The sequence below is a fragment of the Loxodonta africana genome, chromosome 9 (assembly GCF_030014295.1).
Source record: "Loxodonta africana isolate mLoxAfr1 chromosome 9, mLoxAfr1.hap2, whole genome shotgun sequence".
Lineage (NCBI taxonomy): Eukaryota > Metazoa > Chordata > Mammalia > Proboscidea > Elephantidae > Loxodonta > Loxodonta africana.
In genome coordinates, this window is record NC_087350.1 from 23,134,078 (window position 1) to 23,155,796 (window position 21,719).

At 37.2% G+C, this 21,719-nt stretch overlaps 1 protein-coding gene and 1 pseudogene across 4 annotated transcripts in view; both read right to left on the bottom strand.

Annotated features, from left to right (window-relative positions):
* Positions 1-21,719, bottom strand: part of NAA35 (N-alpha-acetyltransferase 35, NatC auxiliary subunit) — a 97,430-nt gene that overhangs the window by 1,172 nt on the left and 74,539 nt on the right. For all 4 annotated transcript variants that reach the window (XM_064291164.1, XM_064291161.1, XM_064291163.1 and 1 more), the window contains 9 exons: positions 16,390-16,496; positions 10,241-10,307; positions 8,540-8,638; positions 7,776-7,954; positions 4,775-4,911; positions 3,876-3,943; positions 2,369-2,509; positions 1,828-1,950; positions 118-198 (listed from right to left, as the gene is read on the bottom strand). In XM_064291164.1, coding sequence (XP_064147234.1) covers positions 118-198; positions 1,828-1,950; positions 2,369-2,509; positions 3,876-3,943; positions 4,775-4,911; positions 7,776-7,954; positions 8,540-8,638; positions 10,241-10,307; positions 16,390-16,496 — 1,002 coding nt within the window. The remainder of the gene's footprint in view (positions 1-117; positions 199-1,827; positions 1,951-2,368; positions 2,510-3,875; positions 3,944-4,774; positions 4,912-7,775; positions 7,955-8,539; positions 8,639-10,240; positions 10,308-16,389; positions 16,497-21,719) is intronic.
* On the bottom strand, positions 16,503-20,476 carry LOC104845650 (vacuolar fusion protein CCZ1 homolog B-like; annotated as a pseudogene).

Sequence of the window (21,719 nt, forward strand, 5' to 3'; positions counted from 1 at the left end):
GGATGTTTATTTTAATGCCTGTTTTCACTTTTTTTGGGTAAAAACATTTATGCATCCTATTGGAAAAAAATTTTTTTTTCCAATAATCTAAGGCCATTTTCCCCACAATGTACTTACCTTAGATTCCTTTTTATGCCCTCCTGCCAATAACTTCATAACCACAAAGTTGGGTTTGGCAACTTTTAATATTCTAGTGACCTAAACAATGAGCAACATTATCAAAACAAAATTCATATTCATTATGTCTTTATAGGCAATAACTGGAATTTTGCATCCTGTTAAAATTTCAAGAAATAAAGACAACTTAAAAATATGAACATACTTTTTTAGTCATATAAACTGTACTTTAATCAACTCTAAAAATGGGAACGGGCTCTGTATCTCCCTGTCATCAGCACAGCGTTAAGAGCACGGACTCTCAAGTTACACTTGCATTTCAAATGTCACCGCTGCCTCTTACTAGCTGTGAACCTGGCAAGGTACCCCACCCCGTCTCTTTTCTTCAGTTTCTTCATCTGTGAAAATGGAAATAACAACTCTACCTACCCCACAAAGATTTGCTGTGAGGATTAAACGAGTTACGCTTCCAGCAGTTTACCCCTTTGCTCAGAGGAAAAGCCTGGTGTGATCTGGCCACCCTGCTACCACTCTAACCTCACCTCCCACTTGCCTGCCACACTGTACCCATAAGAGGCCCAGGCTGTTCTGCCAATACTCCAGGCCTTCACATGATCCCTCTGCCTAGAAGGCTCTATCCTTGGATGACCACATGACTGACTTCTTCACCCTCTTCTAAAATTTGCTCAAGGACCACCTTATGTTAAAATGTCTAACCACCTCCACCTCCCCACTTCCTGTAGCACTCCCTCCCTATCCCCATTCCCAGCTTGATTTTCCTTCACAATACTTATGACCTTTTTATTATTTGTTTATTGTCTGTAACCTACCACTTCTCCCCCGGCTCCATGAGGGCAGGGATTTCTGGGTTTTTTTTTCCCCACTACCATATCCCCAGAACCTACCACAGTGCTGGGGGTGTATTAAGTGCTCAATAAATATTTGTTGAATAAGTGAAGTTTCCAGTAAATAAAATATGCCACCTATTAAAGGTATCTCCCCCTTTTACAGTCCCCCCTTTTATTTTCTTTTATTAAATGGGCAAATTATGTTTTTAAAAAGTTTCTCTCCTATTCCTGTTTTCCTAGACATATAGCTCCTCCCCCCTTCCAAGAAGCAAACACTACTTTCCAGAGTCATTTTATATTCATCTTTGGGAAAAGACTGCACACATACACAGTCTTCCTTCTCCCCACTTGACTGAAATGGGACCATAACTGTACACACAATTTTACACCTTGTTTTTTTTTTTAACTTCCCAAATCCTGAAGATTATTACAGTTCAGAAAAATCTTCCTTGTTCAGATCATTTTCCAGATTTAAGATTTATATAATTATATATTTTTTAATATAATGAACTATAGATTAAATTTTTTAAAAAGGTTAAAAGTTACTACCACTTTGAATTATGGATCAGACTAAACCTTATTTCTATCCTTCTTTCATGGTTCTGAGTCTTAATTTCTCTTTGCACTGATTTCTAAATTTACACAAATGAGGTATTTGTATCACCTCTTTCATGAAGTAATATTATGTCTGACAATGGTAGGCTGGAAAAGCTATTTGAAATCCTTGGTAGAAACATGACAGGTTTCATTTATTAACACTATTCTTTAAAGTTCATTTTTATAATTAAGTTTTCATCCAGAAGTAAGAAATGTACTTCCTACCAAGTATTTTTTCCAAGCATTACTGTGAATCCAGTCTTACCTCATGGTCTGGGTTTGGGATATTTTCTAGTATCATTTTTGCCTGCTGGAAGTGCTTACTAGCTGCCACGTACAGTTCTGGAGACTGAGGAGGAGGGCTGTATTTATTGAGGTCAGACATTTCCTAAAAAGAAAGGGGAAATAATATTACTCAAAACATGTTTAACACACAAAAAACTCTAAAATACCCTTCTTTTTATAATTATCAAAGACTTCCACACTGATTATTCATTTACATACACTAAAGTGAAAACTCAACCCATCTCCCTTTCTGTTTTTCCTATGTAATATTCAATTCTCAGCCCCTGTACACTAGCTCATGATATTCTCGTATCTTAAATATCTGCCACTTAAGGTCTGATAAATATATTAAAATGTGATGAGTATATCCAACAAAGCCAAATAGTTTTCACACTATTTTATCACCTTGTCTCACTATTCCAGTAAGCATTTGATGTGACTACTTAAAAAAAACTCTTGTTATGAACAGCACATCTCTAAGGAGTCTAAGACTGAATATCTTTACAATTATTTCAGTTCACCTTGAACTGTAGATAGTGCACTGGGGGTGGTGTCATTACGCTGTTGAAGGGCGCAAACCTGTGTTCATATCGAACTTGCTCACTATCAAGCTCAAACTTGGGTTTTCGTACTTTGCCATCCATGTCAAATGCTACCATGGTCTAAAGGGGGAAAAAAAGGGAATGAGAAAGATGACGTCAATATGAAAAAGTGTACATCTTTATTATAATAGGCTAAAAAACAACAGCTATGTACGTATGGCTCAGAAAACAGAAAAACTGGCTTGTCAGCACTCATTTTTATTGTATGTGCCATCTCTTATATAAAAAACTTTAAAGTTCTAGTGATTAATATATTACTGTCTATTTTTCCACCACCTGTTTGTCAGTTTGTTGTACTGTGATGGGTTCCATGTTGCTATGATGCTGGAAGCTATGCCACTGGTATTTCAAATACCAGCAGGGTCATCTATGGTAGACAGGTTTCAGTGGAGCTTCCAGACTAAGAAAGACTAGAAGAAAAGGCCTGGGAATGCACTTCCAAATATTAACTCATGAAAATGGATCACAAGAGAACAGTGTCCTACTGGTTTGCTTTGGACACATCATCAGGAAGAATCAAATGATCAAGGAGGAGGACATCATGTTTGGTGAAGCAGAGGGCCAGCGAGGGTGAGGGAGACCCTCAGTAGGGTGCACTGGCACAAGAACTGCAACGATGGACTGAAACATGATGGCAATCGTGAGGATGATGCAGGACCGGGTAACATTTCATTCTGTTGTACGTAAGGTTGCCATGAATCACAGTAGACTCAATGGCAACTACCTATTTTTTTCCCTGTGAAATTAACTATATTACATATACACATATTCCTCCATGTTCCATATTTCTACAACAGCTTCAAAACCTTCCAGTAAAAGCTTTTGCAAAAACAAGTAGCATATAACTTTTATAAGAAAAGCACACTCTGTTTTTCAAATGGAAGTCCATATTGTTTGATTATTTTAAGTTGTCTCAAATCCTTTCTTAAATTGCCCAGTACAACTGAAGAGTTAGTGTTTACTGCCTCCTGAAGATGCCTGCTTTTGCTTAAGCCATTTGTTGTGATGCCTACCTCCTTCCTAATAAAGTTCTTAAAAAAACCTCCAAACCCCACCTCTTCTAAGAAACTTTTCTTGATCATCAATCAGAAGTAAACATTCCTTCTCTTATTGCCTGTGTCACATATGTCCCCTGCCCTGTCTGTCATTCACTAGGCACTTGAGAGGAGGGACCACATCTGATTAGACATGGTGTCTTACAGTTCTCAGGACAAGGCACCTGACACACAGCAAGGGTTCAAACAGTTATTGAGTAAATTAATGAAAACAACTAGACTTGAAAACAGGTGATTTTCAAGTAGATGAGAAACAAAACAAACGTGAAATTAGAACCCAGAAAGAATCGCAGAAAAGAGTTCATTTTTAATTAAACTACAAAACATCAATGTAGTTAAAGACAAAAAGAACTTCGTTTTCCACACGTTACCTTAAACATTCCAGCACACATGTTCTGATATGCCTGGCTCATTGTGATCTCTCGGCTCAGTGGGCGAACTGTAATGAGAAAGAAAACCACCCAAACTCTTTGTTTCCCTGCTCGTGCATTACTGCAAGAGAAAATTTAATTTTAACAAGCTTTCCAGTTTGGTTACTAAATCAAAACATCAAACAGTTAGCTCCTACTGGCTAAATTTTAAAGTCAAAATCTACAAATAATAAAATACACTGGAAAGGCTAAGCAACAACTGTGTTCCCAAAACAGCTAATACCACAAAACTCTAGTATGAAGCAATTTTAACCTCCTCTGAATTCACTACACTGAGACATAACGTCTTACATAGAAAACCCATGAATACGGTCATTTAACGACCCACCCAAACTGTTCAAATCCTAAGGAAATACCAAGTCGTATTTTATAAGGACGGTGGCGTATCTGTATCTATCCCTGAGTGATCAACTGGCCAGTCCCTCTGAAACATCTCTCATGTTCCTGGATGACACCTCACGGTGCTGTGTTAGCTCTACAGCACAACGTTGGATCTGTTTCCCTCCTAGGCAGTCAGGGTTCTGTCAAATACCTGCTATCTTGTTTCCTAACCTATCTTGCTTGTTCACTCCATGTGGCTACTTCTCATCCTAAAATCCTCTGATACGAAGAGCAGCAAAGAAGTAAAACAAAAGCAAGGAAAGGAACCAAGAAGCCTACATGCCTAACAGTGCAACTCTGCCTCTACCTTACACTTTCTGAGGAGAAAATGAACAACAACTAATAATATAATGACTAATTTGCTCATCACAGCTCATGAGTAATCTCCACCTACTTATTTGCAGAAATTAAAGTATACCCCAATGTTCTTTCTTAAATTAAAAAATAATCCACAGCACCTTTCTTCTTTTTCTTTGTTTTTTTACTGCTCCGGCCTTTCTGCTGCTCTTCCATTATCCTTTCCTCCGCCATTTGAGAGCCATCAGCTCGACTCAATGTTGACATCAGCCAGGCATACAGAAATTCAGAGAGATACCTTAAAGGATCCAAAGCACTAGTTAAAAGGAGATCTCCAAGTGAGACAACTTCATCAACACATGCACTGTTACTAATAAGGGGGCACCTGCTTACAATGACTAACTTTCCCCTTCTACACTGCTGTATCTGTACAATTTCAGTTTAATTTCCTACAATGATATGCATTGTATAATTTTTTCAAAAAAAGTTTCTTGATGACTGAGACTAGAAGGACCCCAGTGGTCATGGCCCGCAGACCTTCTGTTGGCCCAGGAAAGGAACCATTCCCAAAGCCAACTCTTCAGACAGGGATTGGGCTGGAAAATGGGTTGGAGAGGGATGCTGGTGAGGAGTGAACTTCTTGGATCAGGTGGATACTTGAGACTATGTTGGCATCTCCTCCCTGGAGGGGAGATGAGGGGGTTAGAAGCTGTCGAAATGAACACAAAAAGAAAGAGTGGAGGGAGGGAGCGGGTTGTCTCATTAGGGGGAGAGCAACTGGGAGTATATAGCAAGGTGTATGTAAGTTTTTGAGTGAGAGACTAACTTGATTTGTAAACTTTCCCTTAAAGCACAATTAAAAAAGTTTTTTGATAATTATATATGTGTATACCTACACACACACATATATGTACACACATATACATAATACATAAATCAAATGAACGGCCATTAAAATATTTTTACTATGTCAGGACACATTTAACCTTAATCTATTAAATATTTTCTCTGCCTGTTAATCAAAAAGGAAACAAATTCACAAAAAGATAAAAAATTTGTATTATACAAAACCACTGTAAGAAATTAAAACCATTCAGGCTTATATTTTACTTGAGTTTATTCAATAAATGAATGCAAAACAGGAATATTCTACCAGACACTGATTTTTTAAAAGTTTAAATTAACATTCTATCCTGCTACTCCAAAAAGGAGTTCAAATCTAGGATGTAGATATATATAATTGGAAATATAATCCATAATAAAAACTAAGGACCATTACGTTAAGCAAACATCAAAGATTTGCAGGAGTTATTTATTAGGATGAGTTTGAGTATATAATGTCTATTTCCAAAATTTCCCCAAGAGATGTAAGGCAGGATACAATATTAAAACACATAGAAAAGAGAACATGTTAAAGCAGAACAAAAAGTACTCAAAAGATATACCTGTAATGACTAAGGTTCTGTATTTTAAAGCTAAACCCCGCACTACGCTTCCTGGCAGCTAAGGCAAAAAGGAAAATATCTTTTTATCTGATAAAATGAAGCATATAATTTCATAGAGAGAGAAAGTAATTCCTGGCACTGAATCTTCCCCCCATCACTCTATAAAACCTAGGGTCTGTATGCTATATCTTAACTCAGTGAGGGGACTTCATAGGGAGCTAATGCTGCCTTCTGATTAGCTAATCTAAGAACAGTGGAGGGAAGGGGATAGCTGACATGATTCAGGCTTTTCCTCAACTATCAGATTTCTCAATGAGCTTTTATTAAGTGCTTTATCAAAATTAATTCACAACTGTAATACTTAAGGAGAGCCAGAGTGCTGACACTCTATGCCAGTGGTTCTCAAAAAGTGATCCCTGGACCAGCAGCAGCATCACTTGGGAACAAGTTAGAAACGCAACTGATTGGACCCCCACACTAATCTGTTGCTGTTGAGTGGATTCCGACTCATGGCGAACCTATAGGACAGGGCAGAAATGCCCCATAGAGTTTCCAAGGAGTGGCTGGTAGATTTGAACTGCTGACCTTTTGGTTAGCAGCTAAGCTCCACTGTGCCACCAGGGCTCCATGTCCCACCCTAGACCTACTAAATCAGAAACTGCAGGGATGGGGCCCAGCAATCTGCGTATTAACGTGATTTCCAAGAGACGATGATGAATGCTAAAGTTTCATCACTGTTTCCTACTGTTGGTTTTAAAAGGGTTCACACGCTTTAGGGATCATATTTATGAACAACAACCAAAAATTATCTTGTGAAAATGTAGAAGCCTAACCTGTAATTCTGAGACCAAAAAGCAGTTCAAAACTAATAAGAAAATAGACCAAGGGTGCTTACAGAGAGAACTAAAATTTCTTTCCTTGAAAAGAAATCAATCTCCTCAAGTATGTAAATTTGTAATGGAGTATTTATCTTTCATTCATTTGCCGAGTAAAGATTCCAGTTCTTTGTCAAGATTAAAAAAAAGCATGTAAAAAATTATATTTTGATACTTGAAATCAAGAGCAAAAGCTCCCAATTAACTGCCTCAAACCACAAAAGAAAGAACTTGAGCACGTTCGTCTGTAAAATGTTTAATTTTAAAATGCTGAACAAGACTGTCTACTAATACTCATAGCGATCCCATGTGTGCTCCATAGGGTTTTCTTGGCTGTGGCCTTTCAGAAACAGATCACCAGTCCTTTGTTCTGCAGCACTGCTGGGTGGGTTTAAACTGCCAGCCTTTAAATTAGTAGCCCAGTGCAATCTCTCTCTACAGATTTGTCTTTCCTACTTTCATATAACTGGAATCATATGGTAGGTGTGCAGTTAAATACATTCCACAACTAGTACCTAGTGCCACTGAAGTCAGGTCAGAAAGGGGTTAATTCTCCCCTTCCCCTCCTCTCAGAAGCAGAAAAAAGTTCTTCAATTAATCCATTTACCTTGGAGCAACTTTCATTAGTAAATATTCAAATGGTAAAAAACAAATTATATTTGTACAGGGCTATGTCACTTTAAAAGCTGTTTAAGATGATCTAGCTCTAATTTTCAATATTTTTCCAAGTGTCTTACAACTGAAGTTAAAATATACATGAAAAAGTGCCCTGAAATTATCCTCTACTTTGCAGATCTTATCCACCCACCCGCCACCCCCTTTCCTACAAACAGTCCTCTTACCAGTATATGTAGTAGTACTCATGCATGCTGTAAAGTTCCAGTTCAAAGCCGCTTAGGAGATACTGTATCATAATTCGAAGGTTGTGGTAAAGGACCCAGGTGCCTAAACAGGCCAAGTGTTGCCTCTGGGGCTCTTGTTTCAACAGCATAGTGTGAAGTGCTGCATCAACCTTCTCTGCCTATCAGAAGAAAATGTCGAAACATTGACTTTTTTTTTTTTAAAGGTAATGAGAACTTACAAAAAATAAACAGCTATAAATAAATAACATATGAGCAGAAAATACAAATCTCACCATCCAAGAACTCATACTTTCAAATGCATTTTTGGTTAAGCTCACATTCAAGTCCCTCACCTCACACTGATTAACATTTACATAAACAACTTTGAACTAAGAACACATCCATTTTATAAAGGAAAAAATATAAACAACTGATTTCAGGTCTTTATATTACCAATGAATGTTGCTGCCACTCACAAACGTTATTTTAAAATTAATATATTTTTATTATGTGAGCTTGCTACAAAATTATAATTCTACACATATTTCATAATTTATCCTGATTATCAAAGAAATTGTCAGTTTGGATTACTGTTTTCTTTCAAACTCTCTGGTATATGAACTTACTATATTTTAAGTGACAAATAAGTTTAACATACTGAAAAATTCAATAATCAAAATAATGTTCCAAAGATTCTTTAAAAATCTGGTCAAGGTGTGTAAACTGCTTACTTTTGGAATTGAAGGGAATCTCTTGACTCTTACCTCATCCTGTAAGGTAGCAAATTCCTCAAGAATATGACCAAGTTTATCTCTCTGTCGAGCCCTGTTGTGTCCGTGGATCTGAATAAGACTACAAAATGGCTGCAACACACACACAAGTTGTTAACTGTCAATGTGAAATTTTCTGATCCTAAAAAAACTTAACATTCCGTGTTTCCAAAATCTGGTTAAGGAGAAAGGGCCGTGTAAATGTAAAAATCATGCCTGTGTTTATTTTTTACATTGGCATTTATTTTTAAGAACCCCAACATCAGAATTTATCGACAGCTACAAGAAAGTGGCTGTATGTGAAACCTGTTTTCATATGGCAAAAGTATTTCCCTTCAATATTTAGATACATCTCTGCGATTTCCAAAGGACTGCTTCTTTTCTGCTTCTTTCAAGCTAAAAGCCAATGTTCAAGGTTGACATTTCTGTGCTGCTTTAAATGTCCAGAATGCTTAGCAGTTTTGAGTCTTGAGTAATGGCTGCTGCCTATAAATCCTTACACTAGGTTCTACTCCTACTCTCTCTATGCAATATTCTCATGTAATATACTCTTAACACTTCAGTAATCAGACAATAGGCATGGGCAGTAGGACGCCTGGATTTAAGAATTATGAATTATAAGGTTCTGTAAGTATGTTATTGTTGTTTTGTTGTTAGGTGCCGTTCAAGCTGATTCTGACTCATAGCGACCCTATGTACAACAGAACAAACAGTGCCCAGTCCTGCGCCATCTTCATGATCGTTGTTATGCTTGAGTCTGCTGTTGCAGCCACGGTGTCAATCCATCTCATTGAGGGTCTTCCTCTTTTTCACTGACACTCTTTCTTATCAAGCATGATGTCCTCCTCCAGGGACAGGTCCCTCCTTTAAGTACAATACTATTTTATATTTGTATACTTTGACAGATACTATCTCATTTGCTCAATAATTACCCAATAAGACACAGAGAGGAGGTACTGCATTTTACTTTTTAAAGACTGAGAAGTTTACAGAAAAGTAAAGTGATTGATCTGCTTCATAACAATAAAATATCTGTGATAAAAATGAAATCTGGTCTTCTATTGATTCTCCTTTCACCACACCATGTTGCCTTCCTATATAGATATCTAGTAACTGGCGTCAGGCCCCAAAGAGCTGCCTGGTTGAGTTCTCCAGGAACTAATAATTAAATAAAAATTATTTATAATTTACTTAATCCACTACAAGGTTTGCATTTTTTCCTAATTACTTAAGATTTGAAAAAAGTTTGTGATCTCATCTAAATTAATGATTTTCATTTTATTACAATCCTGTCATTAAGGCAGCACAAAGGTAAGTGGATAGGGACATTACATCAAATACTGCTTGTTGAAAAGGACAAAAAAAAAAAGTTTTCGTGTCCATTTATAAAAAACCTTGAAGAAACAATGGCTGTTCTTCAAGTTGGGGTCATAACTTATCCTGTTGCTGTGGTCCTTTAGGGCTACAGTGAGCGGTCATCAAAAGCTGCCTCTCTAACAACCTACCAGGAAGACTACATGTTATGAAGCCATCCACTGAGTGTACACAGTAAGAGAAGGCTGAAATTTTTTATTTATTCAGTGAAAATGGATACGAGATATTAGATGAAAAATAGCACAAATTAATGATACCAAAGAAATTAAACCCCACAATTTTTAAAGCGCCCAACACAGTGATCTAAATTGTAGCTCTTACCCGAACACAGTGAGTAACAAAGGAGTCAATACAGTCCTTAGCCTGGTGATTATTATATAGGCAGCACCTGTAAGATAATAGTCACCTCATTAAAATCAAACTATTTGGCCTGGACAAAAGTGGCAGTGATTACTGCAGGTGCTACCAATAGGTGGGGAAAGTAGAAATAAGGGAATGGACTAAAGAGAAAATGGAACCAAAACCATCACTAAGACTGCTAGCATTGTATTAATATCCTACTCTTGTTGTGTTGTTCACACAATAAATGTGTGATATTTCCAATTCCTTCAGTTCTATATTTGGACAACTAAAATTGGGCCCAATAAGATCAAGCTATGGACAAAAATAAACGCCCAAAGAGCCACTTTTTCATGAGGCTGTATGTCATGAATTTTCTTATAACTGATATCCTCATGGGTTATGTTCAGCAGTAATGACAAAGGAAACACTATAAGAATGCTAACTTTTTCAAGATGTGTCCACATTTCCAACCACTGGCTATAAACCATCACCTGCACATCCCTCTGGTACCGACTATCCTCAAAAGGTAGAGCCTATTGCAGGGTTCCTTACCTCATACCACTTATTACCTGACATTATCTATTGTCTAGTTTCTCCCACTAAAGTATAAGCTTCTCGTAAGCAGGTGTTTTGGCCTCCTTTTCCCTAGAGCTCAGAAAGAAACCTGGCAATAACAGCAGGCACTCAATAATAATTTATTAAATGAGGAAATTGACAAAAATAAAACAAAAATGTTGCTTAAAATGGATGGTGGTACAGGTGTCTGTCATAGGTTATATGTTTCTGTATATTTGATGTATTTCATCATTAAAAAACTTAAAATAACTTTAAAAGCTTGAAGAGAAAGGAAACAAAAACCCAATAATAAACTGAAACTAAGTACTAAGTCCCAAGAAGCTGGCGGGTGGGGTGGGGGTGGAAATAAGGGCTGCTGTAAGGAGGAGGAAGTAAGAGTGTTCTACAGTCTCATCTTCCTGGATGGAGCAGGGAGAACAGTGGTGAAATGGAGCCCCTTGGTGGTGAGAAACAGATGGTATCTTGTTTTCATAGGGTGGTAGAGTTGCAGAAAAATGTGTGTTTGGTTGTAAATCTCTGGGATGAGAGCATAACCACTTACAGAAAGGAAAGATGTAAAAGAACTTCCAAATTGAGGAAAAAGAAAATGAATAAAAATTGGATCAAACCAGGAAAAATAAGAAAGGGGGGGGTTAAAGAATAAAGAAAATAACCAGTAAACAAACTGAGTAAAAATTAAACTGAAATAATATATTACAATTGTTATACCAAATGCAAACAGGCTGAATTCCACTTCAAAAGATTTAGACTGTCAAACATTAAAAATAAAACCCAGTTAAACACCATGTTAAAAAAAAAAAAAAAAACCTTAAAGCAGAGTGATAAAAGATGGGCTTAAAAAAATAAAAAATAAAAGGGAAGTCAAATTAAAAAAAAAAAGAGAAAATGCATGAATGAGAATATTAACACGACATAAAGGTGGTACTTAAGGTTGAAGGAAACCCTGGTGGCGTAGTGGTCAAGGTAGGCAGTTGGAACCCACTAGGCACTCCTTGGAAACCCTATGGGGCAGTTCTATTCTGTCCTAGAGGGTCGCTATGAGTCTGAATCGACTTGACGGCAACGGGCTTGGTTTTTGTTTTAAGGTTGAAAGCATTAAACACAGCAAAGAGGGACGCTGTATAATATAAAAGGCACAAATGATGAGGTCAGTATGCACCAAAAAAAGAAAAAAAAAATTTTTTTTTTTTTAAGCAGCAGCTAAATGTATAAAGTAAAAACTATTAGCAATACAAGAAGAATATAGGAAGAGTAAATTATTACTCTGTGTGTGTGTACGTTAGAGAGAATGAGAGAGAAAACAGGCGTGAATGCGTGTGTGCACACACAAAATTATACATTGTTCAGGACTAGGCGAATCTAATAAGAGAGATATTGAATAACCAGTTAACAAACTCAATTAGATAGATGAATATCAAACTTTACATAATGAGAGGCAAGAATCTGTTTTTCTTAAATGCACAGCAGACATGAAAATCCATCATGTACTTGGTCATGAAAAAATGTTTAATTCAATATAACAGTACCATGATCACTGAATGTTACTATTTGATGCTATCAAAGCAATGATATGAAACAAAATAATTAGTGTAACCAGTGGAAAATAAAAGATAAAACTATCTCTTTTTGGGAAAAGATATTCTATTCATCATAACAGTAAGAGCAGCAACAACAAAACACAAGACAAAACAACAGGAAACAAAAACAAAAATCCCTACAAACCAACCAGGGATATATTTATAACAAGCATATACAGGACCCACACAAAGAAAATAATTGAAGGACATAAAATAATACAATGTCCTTTGGTTAGACAATTTAATATACATGAAAATGTTAACAATTCAAAAGTTAGTATGTAATTTAATTCTGATTAGAATTCCAACACTTTTTAGAACTGCATAAAATTATCTTAAAGTTTATACGGAAGAATGAATACCACAGAAGTGACAAAAAAAATTCTGAAAAAGAAAGGTACAGGAAGACAGATATTAAAACTTAAGACATCTAGTCACAATAATAATTAAAATTATTTTGTCATCGCAACAGAAACAAATCCTAATACATATGGAATTTTAAAATAAAAAAGAAGGCATTTTAATGCAGCAAAAAAAAAAAAGGTTTTTTATTACTAATGATGATCATCCAATTGGCTATCCATCTTAGAATGAAATAAAGTTGCATATCATTACACCATTTATAGGAAACGATTTCTAAAGGATTAAAGAATATACAAAATAAAATCAGTAATTTTTAATCTTTAGAAGATTTAAGTGGCTAAAAAATATAACCTATGGTTTAAGGAGAACGATTTAATTCAAACAAGAATCTCAGAAATCATAAAGGACAAAAAAATTAGACAAAAGTTGTTACATAAAAGGCAAAAATTTTGATGTGGCAAAGGAAAGCCTAAGGGAAAAAAATACCTTCGATGGCTATCACACATAAAGGGTTAACCTTTCATTAATATCCAAGGAGCTCTTTAAAATTTTCGAGAAAAAAAAAAACCACTTAATAAATGCCAATGGGCAAAAGATTTCAGAATTCATAAAAAAAAATTCTAAATGTCAATAAAGATTGTATTAAGTGCTCAAATTAAAATAACAATGAGATCTCACTTCTCACTCCACATATCGGAAAAAATTAAAAGAATGATAACACCTACTGCTGGTCAGGATTCAGGGAACGTCCACCCAGTAATTCCACTCCTTAGTATACAGTTACAAAATGAAGTATTTGGCAGCCATTTAAAAGAACTAGTTGTATTTACTGATGTATGACTGAATGAAAACAGATAAAGAATTAAAAAAAATAAATTTTTAATTAGTTTTAAACTCACATACACACAAAAAATAATTTAAAATTCATGATAAAAACTGCCTATTTAATGTGATCCCATTTGGATAAACTTATGCATGTGTGAAGGAGCCCTGGTGTCACAATGGTTAAGTGCTTGGCTGCTAGCCAAAAGGCTGGAGGTTTGAATTCACCCAGTGGCTTCGAGAGAGAAAGGCCTAGAGATCTGCTCCTGTAAAGATCACAGCCTAGAAAGCCCTATGGGGCAGTTCTATTCTGTCACATGGGGTCGCTGTGCATCAAAATTGACTCAATGGCACCTAACAGCAGCAGCATATATGTGTATCTTTATACACAAAGATATCTAAAGTGATGGTCACCAAAATGTAGTTATCTCAGAGAGAGGATTTCAGGTGGTTTTACTATCTTTCATATACTTTTCTGCATTGTTTGAATTTTGAAGCATGCCATAAAACCAAAACCAAACCCACTGCAGTCGAGTCGATTCCGACTCATAGCAACCCTATAGGACAGAGTAGAACTGCCCCATAGGGTTTCCAAGGAGCGCCTGGTGGATTTGAACTGCTGACCCTTTGGTTAGCAGCCGTAGCACTTAACCACTACGCCACCAGGGTTTCCAGGCATGACACAGAGTATTTAAAAAAACAAAAATTTAGCTGTCTTCTTTTCCCTTTCGTTCCCCTATTTAATCAGTTGTCACTTCCTATTAATTTTACCTCAGAAATGTTTCTCAAACCTGTCTTCCTTACACCTCCACAGGTTAAGCCCCTTCATCTTCTCTCACCTGTACTGCACAGAACAGCCTATCTAAGCTCTCTGTTCCCATCATTACTCCTCCTCACCCTAGTTTGCTTTCTATTAAAAATACAAACCCAACTATGCCAACTCCCTGCTAAAAACTTTTAGTAGTTGCTCGCAGCCTATGAAATGAAGTTCAAACCTTACCAAAGCACTCAAGACTTTCTCAAGTCTTCTCCCAAACTCTCTTACCACCCAACTCCCATTTGTTTGTTCTTTCAGTCAAGTTTTTACTGAGTGCTTACTACGTGCCGGACGCCACTCTGTCACCTGAGATATATCAGTGAACAAACTGCCAAAATTACCTGCCCTGACTCGGTGGCATTTATACTCTAATAGGAGACAAGGGGAAAGGAGAGACAGAAAATAAAAATAATGAAGAAGTAAATTATTCAGCATGTGAGAAGATAACTGTTACGTAAGAACTGGAGTGCTGGGCTGGGGGCAGGGGGTGGCAGCAATTGTTAGAGTGGCCAAGGTAGTCCTCATTGAGGTGACACTGAACAGACTTGAAGGAGGTGAGGGAGTTAGCCCTGGGGATTTCTGAGGAAAGTGTCCCCATCCCCCAGCCTATGTAAAGGCCCTAGGGTGAGAAAGTGCCTGTATGTTCCAGGAATACCAAGGAGGCCAGTGTGGTTGAAGGTGAGATCACATAGCAGACAGAACAGGGGTCTAGATCAGATCATACTGAGCCTTGTAGGTCGTTATAAGGACTTTGGCTTTTACTGTAAATGAAATGGGAACTGTAACAAACACAGAATACCTGGGAAATAACACCCTCCCAGAAGCAGTCCTTAATTAACTGAGAAATGTGCAGGCTAAATATTCAAGCCCCCTTGTCAGTGAAAATGAGGGGGACCCTCAATGAGATAGACTGACACAGTGGCTGCAACAATGGGCTCAACATAACAATGACTGTGAGGATGGTGCAGGACCAGGCAACATTTTGTTCTGTTATACATAAGGCCGCTATCAGTCAGAGCTGACTCAATGGCACCTAAAAACACCACCAACAGGAGCAGCCCTTAATTGACAGGTATGTGGGCTAAATACTCAAGCTCCCTTCTCCCTGACTAGGACAACTCTGAGCTGTGACCTACACTGTCTCAGAAGTGTCCCTGTGGGGCTGAGCCAGTTACTCCCATGGAGCCATGGAGTACACCTTTGCATAGCATTCCTTCCTTTCATCTTCCACTTGCCCACAGGCCTACTGATACTTCCTGGGATCACTTCCTAAATTATGTTGACACAAATCCTTGTCTCAGGGTTTGCTTCTGGGAAACCAGACCCAAGACAGGAAGCAACCAGAGTGAGTTACAGGGGATGTGACATGATTTACTCAACAAATGGTTGCTGAGAATGCTGAACCACTAAGTATTCTGACAATATGTAACGCTGGCGTCTTTGCTGGGTCTGGGTTTTGCTAAGAAATGACTGCCTTCTTCCCTCCCCATCAGAAAAGCCCTGCTCATTTCTCAAAATGCCAACTGAAATGATAATTTTTTCTGCTTTAAATCTGTTCCAGCCTCTTATAGGCAGCATATTTTCAGGGCTTTGCCGCCACCAAAACAGTTTAAGTATCAGCTATCTGCAGTTTTGATTTGTATCTAGACTCAGACCACTGACAACAGAGACCTTATTTTTTACAACTGCTTCCCAGAGTGCCTAGCACGGTGCTTTGCACAAAGTAAAGGCCCAGTACAAGTTTCTGAGGTTCTGATAACTCCTTTTAAGTTTTTCTTCTCATACTGAACACTACCTAATTTCTATCTCACAAAAGCCTCATTTTAATGTGAACCGTACGTGGAAAATTCTAACAGTACTGAATTTTTTTTTTAACATGGAGGTTTGTTTTTATGATTGGCTACAAAGAAGGAGTATGGCGAGTTGGGCTTCCGCAGGAACACATGCATCATAAAATGTCTTACAATACTTACTTGGGAGAAAGCACCGGAGGACTGACAAAAGACCGAAGCGCATCTTTTACCATGTCTTGCATGAGATGGGTTCCAAAGACCTTCTTGTTATCCACCAAGAACGTGGTCTTAAAACAAATATTATATATTAGTAATGCTGTCACACCTTGACATTATTTTACATATAGCTGCCATTACTGTGATACGAGTGTACTTCTTATAAATAGCATTGAATACAAATGTGATTAAAATACGAAAAGTTGATGCAAACTTTAATCATTGCCTCTACAATGGGAACTACTTATTAATCCCTATTTAAGGCTAACTGTGACACAGGGGCATAAAAAATGTCCAGAAAAAAAATCTGCCAAGTCAAGAGTAGTAATATTAAATTGTGAATTGGTCAGTAAAGTGACAAGTTTAAGGCCAAATGAGCTAATATATGAGAAAGGGTTTCATAAACTGAAATATTAAATGGCCATAAATACTAAGTCACCCAATAACCTTTCTAATGAAAGCTTTGCAACACACATAAAATTTCTGAAATGAAAAAAAAAAAAAAGCACATCTAAAATAACAATTTCCATTTAATTTTCTTCCCATAACAGCTGCAATGTATTTTAATATTTACTGTACCATACCTTCCTTGAATTCCCAATTCAGAATTTTAAAACTTTGAAAATTTACATAAAGTTCACTTTACTGTTGTAGAGTTCTACAATTCTGACAAATGCATACACATGTAACCACCACCATAATCAAGATACGGAATGAGTCCATCACCCCAAATATACTCCCTCACGTGATCCCTTTGTAGTCAAGTCCTTTCCACACCCCTAGGCCCCTGGTAACCACTGATCTCCTCTCCTTCTTTCTAGTTTTGCCTTTTCCAGGATGTCATTAAAATGGAATCACACAGCCTTGAGGCTGGCTCCTCTCACCCAGCACAGTGCAGCAGACATTCGCCTACACTGCTGAGCGTATCAACAGTTCATTGCTTTTTATTAGCAGTATGTCACTGTGTGTACGTGCCACCGTTTGTTGATCCCTGCACCACCCGAAGAACATCTGGGTCATTTTCAGTTTGGGTGACCATGTACAAATGTCCATAAACACGTGCATACAAGTTTCCGTGAGAACATGTATTTCCACTTCTCCTGGGTGAAATGTAGGCGTGGGAAATGCTGGCTGTACGTCCAAGTCTGTTTAATTTTATGGGACTCTGACAAACTGCTTTTCGTAGTGGTTGTGCCACTTCACATTCCCATCAGCAATGCAGCACTTCTTTTGTTAAGTTTTGGGTTTTGTTTTGTTTTTAAAGATACTCTGAAAAGTGGGTATCTCATGGTTTTAATTTGCATTTCCCTGACACATATGATGTGAATATCTTTTCATATGCATATTTGCTATCTATATTTGAAGTGCTCAATTTCTTGCCCGTTCCGAACACTGGGTTGTCCGTTATGGTTAACTGCACAGAGTTCTTTGTGTGCGCTATATGCAAGTCCTTTGTCAGACATATGATTTGCAAATATTTTTTTTCCCACTGCGTACTGTCTCTCTTCATTTTCTTAGCAATGTCTTTCATGGAATAAGTTTTAAATTTACCAATCTTTTAAAATGGATTGTGCTTTTGATGTCTGTTTTCTTCAAGATCACAAAGATTTTCTCCCATCCTCCTTCTCAGTTCTAATAGTTTCACATTTTATATTTAGGTTAATGATCCATTCCAAGTCAATTTTTTTGCATATGCATGTCTAATTGTTCATTCACTATTTGTTGAAAAGATATCCTTTCTCTGTTAGTCTGCCTTTGTGCCTTAGTCAAAAAAATTTTTTTTAACTTTTAACAATTTATTAGCCTTATTTTCCAGTAAAATATTCACATAATGTCAAAAGAATGGAATGAGAGAGATGGTGCAGAATACCCTGAAATAATTCCAAATAACTATTTAAAATCTAAAAATCTCCGGGGATCAGCAGTTTAGAGACTGAGTAGAAATCGGATTCTTCCAAGGAAGCATTGCTTTACTACTGTCGTTAATCCAGTTACCAATATGACTAATAACTGGTAATGGTAAACAAAACGTTGGCTGAGTTGTTTCTTTAAAGGGAATTTCCGGGGAGCTGGTTATAAGTCAATCCAAGAAGAATATGTTACTGAACCACAACACACAGTTTCTTTACCTCTTCATTTACTTCAACCAGGTTTGAATTTTTTTGATTCAAAACAACATATAGCTCCCGCTGATCAGACTTTTTCCCAACAACCCAATAATCAGTCATAGCTTTCACAATGATTTCTTCATCTTCATCCACTCTGGTGAAATCACTGCTGATGCCAACTAGAATCTTCATAAGATCAGTGACACACTGGGTGTTTTCCTCATGTGAACTTACTTTTCTGTGCTAAATTCATATGGTTGAAGTAGATAAATTTAAACAGGGGCTCTTTTTCAGACCCAGATATCCTTTTGTTGATGTTAAATTGGTCACAAATGTCAGATGACAGTACTGTGAGCTGAGGCCCAACAGCACCATCCAGTCTTCGGCAAAAATCCAACACAGGCCGTACGGAGGCATCAATCATGAAGCACATGGCTGCACTTATGGCCTTATAAACAATTAAATGGAGCTCTTCAACTGTTTTATTCATAAAAATTTGGGGGAATCTGCATTTTGCTTCTGGATCATTAAGGCTCAAGGGTCCAGTAAGAAATCTTCCATAGTGTTGAAGAGTTCCTGGCACTTCTGCCCTTACTGGAGAATCCCTACCCGCCAACTCAGGTTCAATGTGCTTTGGAAATAGAGATGTGGTGAAGTATCGGTATAAAATTCTCATGTCCTCTTGTTCTAATTCGCTCCAGATGAGCTGATCTTTATAAAGGCAGTGTATTTTACCACATTCAAGCTTTCCTCCATCCTATTAATAACGGACTGAATTTTCAAATAAGTCATTTTAACCAATGGGAAGAAGCTGATTCCACCAAAAATGTCAAGCAGGTCACATGATCGCAAATGCAGTGTTTACAGACACTGGTGGAAACCTTAGTCAATGTTAATTAACCACACTGGTTGTTGATCAATTAACCAACCATACTAGTCTAATTCTGACCTTGCCCTCTGTTCCACTGATGCCTGTGACCACATTTTGCCAGTACCACACCTGTCTTACAATTAGGTAGTAGGAGCTCAGCAACATTTTTCTTTTTTTTCCCCAAAACTGTTTTGGCTGTTCTACTGTCTTTGCCTTTCCATATAAACTTTAGGATCAGCTTAACAACACTAATTCTATGGAGCAGTTCTACTCTGACCTACAGCGTAGCTAAGGGTCAGAATCAACTTGACAGCAGTGAGATTTTTTTGGTATTGTTCATTACAAGTATACAGAAACACAACTCCTTTTTTGTGACGACATATCCTGTGGCCTCATCAAATTCACCAACAGTTTTAGGAATGTACCTTGTGTCATGGATTGAATTATGTCCTTCCAAAAATGTGTGTATCAACTTGGTTAGGCCATGGTTCCCAGTATTCTGTGGCTGCCCTCCATTTTGTGATTGTAATTTTATGTTAAAAGGATTAGGGTGGGATTATAACACCAACTTTACCCAGGTCAAATCCCTGATCCAATGTAAAAGGAATTTCGCTGGGGTGTGGCCTGCACCACCTTTTCTCTCTCAAGAGATAAAAGGAAAGGGAAGCAAGCGGAGAGTTGGGGACTTCATACCACCAAGAAAGCAGCACCAGGAACAGAGTGCGTCCATTGGACTTGGGGTCCCTGAGCCTGAGAAGCTCCTCAACCATGGCAAGATTGAGGACAAGGACCTTCTTCCAGAGCTGACAGAGAAAGAAAGCCTTCCCCTGGAGCCTTTAGCCTACTTTACTGTGAGGAACTAAATTTCTCTTTGTTAAAGCCATTCACTTGTTGTATTTCTGTTATGGCAGCACTAGATGACCAAGACACCTTGGGACTTTACATAGAAAATCATGACATCTCTAAGTAGAGAATTTTATTTCTTCCTTTCCAATCCTTTGTTTTCTTGCCTTACTGTACCAGCTAAGATTTCCACTATAATGTGAAATAGTAGAGTGGTAAAAGCAGACATCCTTGCCTTCTTCCCAATCTTAGAGGGAAAATACTTAGTCTTTTATCATTATGCTGTCAGCTGTAGGTTTTTTGTACATGCTTTATCAGGTTAAGGAAGTTCTCTTCTATTCCGAGTATGCTGCAAGTCTTCATCATGAGTGGATGTTGAATTTTGTCAGATATTTTTCCTGAGGCTATTAAACATTACACTGTGCTGAATTACATTTATGAATTTTTTGAATGTCAAACTAGCTCTGTATTCTTGGGATAAGCTCCACTTGGTCATGATGCATTATCTTTTTTTTTTATGTATTTTTATGTATTACTAAATTTAATACTTGGCTGAAGATTTTTTGGTCTATGTTCACTAGGGATGGTAATCTGTAGTTTTCCTTTCTTGCAATGCCTGTTTCATTTTGGTATCAAGGTAATGCTGGCCTCTTAAGAGCTGAGAAGTACTCCTGCCTCCTCTGTTTTCTGGAACAGACTGCAGAACTGGCCTGGAGTTTCTCTGTTGGAATGTTTATAACTAATGATTGAATTTGACAGATATCAGACTGTTTAGGTTATCTATTTCTTCTTGGGTGAGTTTTGGTAGTTTCTGTCTTTCAAGGAATCAGTCCATTTCATATAATTTTTTGAACTTCTGATATCTGTAATATTTCCATATTATCCTTTTAATGCCTGTGTGGTCTGTAGTGATATTCCCTCTTTCATTCCTGATATTAGTCATTTGTATCTTCTCTCTCTCTTTTTTTTTTTTTGGTTTAGTTAGAGGTTTATCAACTTTCTTGATATTTGCCAAGAACCACCTTTTGGTTGCGTTAATTTTCGCTCTAAAAACTCATGGGGTTTTTTTTGTTTCCTATTTTTTGTTAAAATCTGAATCATTTCCTTCTTTCTGCTTGCTTTGAGTTTAATTTGCTCTTCTTTTCCTGGTTTCTTAAAGTGAAAGCTGAGATTATTAATTTCAGACCTTTCTTCTTTTTTAATGTAAACATTTAATGCTATAAATTTCCCTCTACGCAGTTCTTTAGTTGTGCCTCACAGATTTCGCTATGTCATATTTTCATCAGTTCAAACTATTTCTCGATTTCTTCTTTGGCCAACAGATTATTTAGAATGTGTTGTTTAATTTGCAAATATTTGGAGATTTTTCCCAGATGTATTTCTATTATTGAATACTAGTTTAACTGTGAAATCAACAACAAACATATTTTTCAGGATTTCAATTGTTTTATAACTATTAAGGTTTGTATTAT